This window comes from Physcomitrium patens, chromosome 7 (assembly GCF_059467195.1).
Source record: "Physcomitrium patens ecotype Gransden chromosome 7, ASM5946719v1, whole genome shotgun sequence".
Taxonomy (NCBI): Eukaryota; Viridiplantae; Streptophyta; class Bryopsida; order Funariales; family Funariaceae; genus Physcomitrium; species Physcomitrium patens.
This window is the reverse complement of record NC_143416.1, coordinates 10181261-10189848: the sequence shown is the minus strand read 5'-3', so window position 1 is coordinate 10189848 and position 8588 is coordinate 10181261. Positions and strand designations below refer to the sequence as shown.

The 8588-nt window shown below is 36.6% G+C and overlaps 1 protein-coding gene across 2 annotated transcripts; it reads left to right on the top strand.

Annotated features, from left to right (window-relative positions):
- Positions 1-361: 361 nt before the first annotated feature.
- LOC112285231 (uncharacterized) lies at positions 362-4058 on the top strand. Of its 2 annotated transcripts, none has more exons than XM_024525918.3 (4): positions 362-1865; positions 1992-2300; positions 2586-2807; positions 3110-4058. In XM_024525918.3, exons 1-4 carry the CDS (start codon positions 1734-1736, stop codon positions 3554-3556), a joined length of 1110 nt encoding a protein of 369 aa, XP_024381686.1. In that variant the 5' UTR covers positions 362-1733; the 3' UTR covers positions 3557-4058. The 2 variants fall into 2 exon arrangements, with proteins under 2 accessions (XP_024381686.1, XP_073391143.1); XM_073535042.2 differs by having other exon boundaries at positions 1630-1798; positions 1987-2300.
- The last annotated feature ends 4530 nt before the right edge of the window (positions 4059-8588 follow it).

Below are 8588 nucleotides of genomic sequence, written 5' to 3'. Positions count from 1 at the left end.
TACCAAGAAAGAAAATTAAAATCCCTTAAGTGAGGGTCTTATGAATATTATTATAAAGATTATTTGTTGGAATAATTAGTTTAAGCAAATGGAGTCTTAACACCAACGTGCAGTTTACCGAAGTGGAGTCTACTCACACTCATATCCTAGATTTTGCAATGCGGTATCTAGGTTACTTCAATTCAAATTGAGCCCAGCCCCGACACTGTCTAAATTCGACAAATCTACTAATGCCATTCAAATCTTCGCAGTCGGGAGGGAAAGTCATGGCGCCGCCTGCCATGCGAGAGCCTCCACCTCGCTGCGCCTCGTCTCCGGCCCTCCTCGCAATCGAGACCCAGTTTCTCCCTCGCCCCACAGCCCAATTCAATCGCACGCGCCAATCCCCAATTCCTTCAATTGCATCCTTTCTTCAATGCGGGGCGATTCCTGTACCGTTTCCACAATCCCAATCACCTCGAAATCTACACTACCGCAATTCTCCAGCTTGCACTGAAAGTCTGGCTCCCTCGGGGCCTTCATCAATCCTGCGATCGTGGATCCAATTCATTGCAATCATTATCGCTGTCTTCTTCATTTCAATTGTGGTTGTATTCGTCTTGTGGGTTTCTCAGTTGGGGTTTCCTTCGAGGGCTCGTCTGCGGAGTTTCTTACGCTGTAGGAGAGTTTGTTTCAGGGTGGGTGGGCTTGTTTTCAGTGGGGTAAACGGTTCGGATTGTTTGAGGGTGATTTGAATTGGGGGGGTGGCATTTCGTGGTTGATTGTCGGGCAGGCTCACAGATTTGTGGTCTGACTTCGAGGTAGAGTTGGGATCTTTGGCATCGGAGAAGCTTTGCCCTAATTCTATTCCCCTGTCTGGCAGGGGTTCGTGTTGAAAAAATTGTTCCCTGGGAGATCTCAGCTGTGTCACGATTTCTTTGTTGGTCTCATTATATTTTCTTTTTATGTCTCTCATCCGTTAAGGGTTGCTATTTGATTTCAGATTCTGGTAGTTGAGCACAGTGAATTGGCCTATTCGCTCAGTAAAATTGACCTAGAATGCTTGTTCCTCTAGCGTGTGTGAGGGCTGATTGAGTTCCACATCTGGATTTGGGCATTGTTTCGATGGCACAATTTATCACTGTGGACTGGAAGATTCTTCATTTTTTAGCTCCGAGGATATGATTCCTCGTATTAGTCTGGTGGATTTTGGGTTATGACAAGGTTGTTAGCTAACCTCACGTCTTAACTTTTAACGGGCTGGGGTTTACCTCAGTCTCAAGATTGAAGGACTGTTCAGTTACGTTGGGAGGCTTTCAAGAATCTAATAGTCGAAAGTGTCGTGACATTGCATTTTGCGGATACCTATGAATAGTGAAGCACGAGAAACTTATGCATATTTTTTCTACCCCTTCCGCTTCTCCTCCAGTTTAGGGAGACGTTTGAGTTCATTCTTTCACTCTTAGTAGCTACAAAAGCTTAGTGATCAAGGCTGGGGTTTGAGAATATTGATCTTGCAATAACCTCCTCATTTACAGTTGCGATACTAGTATGGCATGTGGGCTTCATCTTTTACTTGCATCTGATACATTAGCATTGGGAGCTGGGAGTAGTCAGCACTAGTGAATTACGCATTAATCCTAAATGACCTCCAAGATGGGGTTGAAGATGTAGGATTCCTTTTGAAGTGGAACCATCGCATTCAGTGTTATAATTTCCACCTCTCTCAAGGGGGTTTTGTGCTCCACCTGTGAATGAGCAAGTCCAGGCTGACGCAGCGGCACAGCAACCATGGTGGTTGCCAGTTCGAAGGCTTCAGCTCAGGCAGGTTGATTCTGCACAGAGAACAGGCTTGTCTGACCTTGCACATGAGGTTTTGGTTAAGGGTAAATTCTGTGACATTGGTCACTGGACTCTTGGATTAGTACTGAAAGACGAGGTTTTAACGATGAGTGATGTGCTGTATTTGTCTTTTCAAGTGACTGATGCTGTAGCTTTCTCTCCCACTGCAGAACGTTTTTGCGGACTTGCTGGATTCTCTCATATTAGATGTGGCATCTGAAGCTCATAGAGCTGCTCGCCTTGGGTTTGACTACCGGTTGAGAAATGAGGAGGAAGATGAAGCGCGCGCGTGTGCAAGTGCCCGGGCTACATTGGGCGATGTCGACTCTGCGGCCTCAGAGAACTGTGGCAAGTATACTGTGGATGTGTTCGAACTGACGCATCCCACCATTGCTCAGGAGATGTTCGACTGCATGAACTGCGGGCGTCCTATTGTTGCTGGCCGGTTCGCTCCTCATCTCGAAAAATGCATGGGAAAAGTGAGCATCTGGTTCCTTGTGATATTTTGTACTTCGTCCGAACGTGTTCAAAGAAATGTAAATTTAGATAAGTATTTTGGAGAATACCGTATCCATTGATTTACATACTAGCCATAGGGGGTCCCTTGTCGAGAAAACAACGAGAATCGTTTTTCTAGAAATCCTCTTATTGTGTAATTCTGTACATGGGTCCTCTAATGCTGCAGCGCATGTCTCTACTGCTGGCATTCTTGGTTGGCTCAGGGGTTAATATTGTTACCACTACCATGATCTGTTTCATAACAGGGTCGGAAGGCACGGATCAAGCCAAACTCTAGCCTGAGTGCTAGTCAGCCACGGCGAGGCCGGGCAGCTGCACCAACTTCCAGAAACACGAACGACAATTCTGGTGGTCACTACCGTTCCTCAAGTAGGCCACTCGTGCGAGGCGCTGCTCAGGAATCGCAGCGTAGCACCCCGGAAGCTAACGGGACTTCGACTGCGCAGGGGTCTCATGAAGTTGATAAAGTATTTCCTTTTCCGTTTTTTTGCTAGGTTCTGTTGTGTTTCAAAGTAGAAACATAGCTACAGATAAATTGCCGTCTCCAGTAACTTCTTGTAAATCAGGAGCTATGGATCCCAATCAATTCTTCCAATGTATTATCTCTGTCGAGGATTCGGCTGCATATATACGCTCCAGTCACGTTGTTCTGAAGCCCCGATTCTTAATTATCTTTAGCTGTAGGGTTCAGCGTTTACGAAAAGTTTTTGAGTTTTTATTGGCTTTGCACGTCTGGATGTCGTAATCTCTGATTGATTTGGATTTGCAGGACATGGTTCCAGGGCTTCCTCATCCTGGGAAAGCACGAACTAAGAAGAGCTCCCTCAAAGTACAACGTGTGATTCCAGGTGGCTCGGGGGTAGCGAGATCGTTTGATAACGTTGTAGGTAGAGGAGGCTCTGCACCTGACACTACTTTGGGATCCCAAGCCGGTTTTGTATCTGGAATGGCAGTACCTGTGGCTGTATCTGGGGAGCTTGAGGCTCCAGTTGCAAACCACAAGTCGACGGGATCTGGTCGCACTGGCACCATCAAGGGACGTAAAGGCAACGAGAAGAAGAGGAACATTGGGCAAGTTATGGCAGGGTCTGCCAGCATGGCAAATGGGGTGAATGGAAACGGAGAGTTGGATGCGAGGTCAAGAACTGTGGAGGTTAGGGTTGAAAATTCGGATACCTCTTTGATGTCTCCTTTCTCCAGCCATTCCCTGGGGTAATGTTTGTAGATCATCTTACGGAACATGAGGCGTTTCTGTACACAAGTTGTCTCTGGTTCAGCTGCACGAAGCCGGTTAATTTTGCTGGTTTGCACAGAAAGCTAGCAATCTTGCGTAACAAGAACTTCTCCTTAGAAGAAGCTACGCAAGATTACAATCAAAGTTGAGGTTGCTCTCTTCTGGAAAGAGTACCACTCAGGATCACAATTCTGGCATCGGCAGGTCTTGACCTTAGCGGTAGAGTGGGATAAGTGTTCAGTGGTATGGGGTTAGTAACGACTATTAACACATGGAGAGTGTACAAGCTATGTACCTGGAAGAATGGTTACACCAAGTTGCAGATGTAGAGAATTACAATTTCCGAGGGGTCATCCACATGCCAAAGGCTTGGGACCCTCTGGGGTGCCTGCCACCTTATTGATGAAGCAATTTTGTGTGCTATGGTATACCCGGTCATTACTTCACTGTAATTTCCTTTGATAATCCAATCATTTTTTACTCATGTTTTGATCAAGTGCTTCTCTGCTGTTGCTCACGATTCATTTTCAGTTTATCCAACTATATCAGCTTGCAGTTTAGCTTCTTCATTCGCTATTGCCATCACTGTGGATTGCCACAAGTGTAGGTCTTGAAAGACCTATAGTTTACAAAAAAGGGCCGTGTGGACTATTAATTGAATTTGGATCAACCTTTGTATATATAAAACCCGGGTGGTCTTTGATCTTGTCACAAGTGATCGTAGACTGTTTGAAAGCTTTCCTAAACTTTACATTCTCAAGGAAAGGAAACTGTTGAATCTCATTAATGATTAGTTATTGGTCAGCCCAGAGAGGCAATATCTTGTTTAGCCATTTATATTACCCTGGTCTATTGTATTGTGAGGCAATAACAATCTGGTGAAAGTTTATTTGAACTATTCATCTCCATCACTCCATATTTTCATAACCTATTTCAGCATCTATCACTATCTGCACATCTCCTTTGTCAACAATTTTGCAGACAATGTTGCAGGTGTACAACTGTAAGCATTGGGGAATTTTTAGATCCTTCAATGGTGCCTACGATGTTTCTATGAGGCGTTAATAATGTGTCGGACTTTTGAGAGAGTAAAATGCCTTCGATCTTGCTATCCATGTGAAAAGGTTTTTGTAGCTTACAATGTTTTGTGTGATCATCAATAATGTTTGTTGTTTGATGTGGTTTTCCATTACTGATTATATTATTAGGTCTCTAATGAATTGCTGACACTATCTTTAGATCAATGTTGGTCAAGCATGGGATATTAGGAAGTTAAGTTTCCACAAAAGGTGTATCATCAAAACGATTGACAGTTCAAAAAAATAGGTATTTAATTAATGAAGAAATTGCCACACATCAGTTTAGGAAAATTTTAAAATTAAATATTGGCCATTGGTGCTACACAGAATTCACTCATACTCCATAAATACTAAAACATGCAATAAAAACAGGTTTTTTTATATTATCATATTAAGGATAAGAATGAAAGTACTAGATATCAAACATGATTGTATATGTATTTAAAAAACTACTTTGAAGTAAGTAAAATGTTTATCTAATTTTTGTGAAATTTTAACTCAGAAAGCATTAACTTAAATAGATTTATAAATATTTATAAATAATAATGCTTAAACATATAAGACTTTTAGGCATAAACTAAGTCCTTCCATTAATAATTATCATATGCAATCTTACATTGACTATGAATGGATTATAAGCACATAAAGCCAATTATTCCAAAACACCAAAGATTTCAGAAATTTAAGACCTTTTTCTGATTAATGATATATTTTTTGATCAGTGATAGAAGCTCATCTTTGTTAATCTAAAACAAATCCAATTCATATAATAAACATTTATAATTTCCAATCTACAATCAACAATGTAAATTTATTGAAAATTACACCAATTCTTTACATAAAAAACTCTACAATAAATAAATTTGGTTACTCAATATTATGAGTTTTAATATTACCTCTATCTATGTATATATATATTTATATATATATATATATATATATACATACATACATACATACATAATCATTGTGTATTTAAAAAAGAAGACTTCTAATATGTAAAATTTATAAATATTGGTTATATTAATATTTTTTGATTAAATATGTCATAAAATTTTAAGATTGTAGGAGCTCTTATTTATCAAATCCGACCACTTCACAAAATAAATCCATCTATTTCAAAAAAAAATGTTGAAATGTACTTGTAAGGTAAAACATTTTAATTGTAAGGAGCTCATTACTCAAGTTAGATCTCAAAACAGGTTTGTATATTTTAATTGTTTCCATATCTGTTTACTCTGTTTATCATTGTTGCTAATATTGCTTGTAGTTTGACTTTTATGATCATCAGATATTCGACTTCTTTACTCCCTAAAAACCCATAAAAATTTGTCTCATAAATGCACACACCAACTTTTGATATAAATTAATGATTTGTACCAAATTGCACAATTGAAGTTGCCACCATAATAAGTCCTAAATTCCAAAGCATACTTTTATCTTACTTCTCCACCTAACTACATCATAATAGGAAGTATTTTTATCTTAAAATATATTCAAAACAACTAATGACAGTTTGGTGATTTGCAATCCCATAAAAAGTTATATTTATGCTCGAAATTTTTATTTTTTAAAAGTTATTTTAGCATTGATTACAAAAAAAAAAAAAAAAATCATACAAAAGCAAGTGTGGTGCAAATTTGTAATAAAATAATTTTAGAATTTTCAAGATATCTCATATCTTCATTTATTACTACAATGAAAATATAATAGATTGATCTTTCCTATTTGATGTTCATCACCATAACACAAACAATAAAGTTGTGGAGTGTCGATGTGGATAGTGGCTTTCAAGGCTCAATTTTGGAAACTTGTAGCTTTTTGTTTTGAAAAGCCTTCACTTCATGACTTGGAGTCATTTTATTTAATTCTTTTAAGAGTATAAATTAAGCTTCAAATTTGTTGCAATAATTGTTAGAAATGAACAGAATACCTCTTCCCATGTATATCATCCAACTTTAGAGATAATAATGAATAGAATTAGTTTGCAAGGTTGAATCACACCATAAAACATATTAAGAGCCACTACTATGTAGTACATTCTACAATACTTGTATATAAACCTTTTCTTGTGACACAAAAATCATCTTTTGAAAATAAAGCTCATTTATTTTCATGGTATCAGAGCAACCCTAATAAGAAGCTAGGTTCTGAGAGCTTTATATAGAGTACATTCAAAGATCAAAGTAAGCACTATAGATAGTACTAAAAATTCTTTCACTTATACTAAGACTAATAATAGAATATTAAAAAGAAGCAAGTTTAGCATCAATGAAAAAAATGAAAAAACAACGTGATTTGTTAATAAACAAGTCCAATAAACTTAAGTGACTCAATAACTATCATGTCTAGAAATTAAAAATAAAAGCTATTTATTGAAGTGAAAACATGTGGGAAGTTGTTGACAATGTGATCTCACCCACAACCTTTCTAATCATGCTATCAAATGAAAGGCACATAACCAAGCAACAATTATAAGATCTAAAGTTGATAGCTTATAAGACAATTATCATATCAATGAAAGATTCATTAATTGATACCATCACCAAATATAAGGATCATACAATGGCATGAGAGAGACTATGTACACTTTATCAAAATGGAGATCCGTCCATGGTATTATTTGTCACAAATTAGCTGAATCAAATCAAACTATCAAAACAAAGAATATTGAAAGACTACAATAAGGCATGAGAGTTAAAAAATCAACTAGCCGCATTAAAAGAGCCACTATCTGACTGCTTACTAGTATAAGTGATACTGAATGAATTATCCACATCTTATTAATACATTATACCAGTGTTGACATATAATGCAATATTTTCAACCTTTGACATGAAGAGTATGATGCTACTAATAGAGTACCACCAATTGCGGCACCAAAAAATGAATCTAAGTAATAAAGAAGTAATATCAATGCATTTTTGACAAAGAGTCTAAATAATTACATGAAGAAGAAGGCACTTGCATAATTCATGCTGAGGTTGCGGATCTCCCAGCTATTCCTATAGAAGAAAATTTTCACTAGAAATAACACAAGAATACAAAAGACAAGAAGACTTTGGCTACTACATTTGTGGCAAATAGAGCAACTATGCATGGAACTACCAAAATTACAAAGGACCATGAGAGCTATAATACAACTTTGTAAACTTAGTGGAAGGAAATGACAATTGAAATAAAGAATTAAAAACTAAAATAAATGAAGTAATATTAGAAGTAGTCTTTATAAAACTCTAAAATAATTTTAAAAAATGTAATAGTTGGTATATGGATTCAAGGACAATAAACATATCATTGAATCCAAACAATGTTTAAACTTCATTGAAAATTTGGAAAATAGAAGCAAATCAATATCTATTGTAAGATAAAAGAAATACAAGATTGAAGGAATAAAAGATGGTTATTTGTATATAAGAGAAGAACAAATAAAGTTGGATGATGTTCTCTACATCCCGTCTCTAAAGCAAAATCTAATGTTAATAGTCCTACTAACAAATAGAAGTAACATGATTATTTTTATGAAGGATAAATATTTTTTTTTCAATAATCTAGGTGACAAATTAATAATATGATCTAACAATAAAGATAGTATAAATGGCCTCTACAAAATAGGAGACAACATCAACTATAATATAAATACTATAACACATAATGACAAAATGAGATTATGACATTGTAGATATGAACACTTAAACTACTAAGGTCTACATCACCTCTACTTAAAAAATAGAGTTGTTGACTTACTAAAAAATAGATCTCATTAAAGATATTTTTCATAATTGTTTAGATTGTTGCCAAAAAAGAGAAAGCTTTCCGATAAAAAGTACATTAAGAACTTAACATATTACAAACATTTAATAAGAATATTATTAAAATATTATTAGAATATTTTATTAGATTTTAAAAGATTTTAGAAGATTCTTAAAATATTC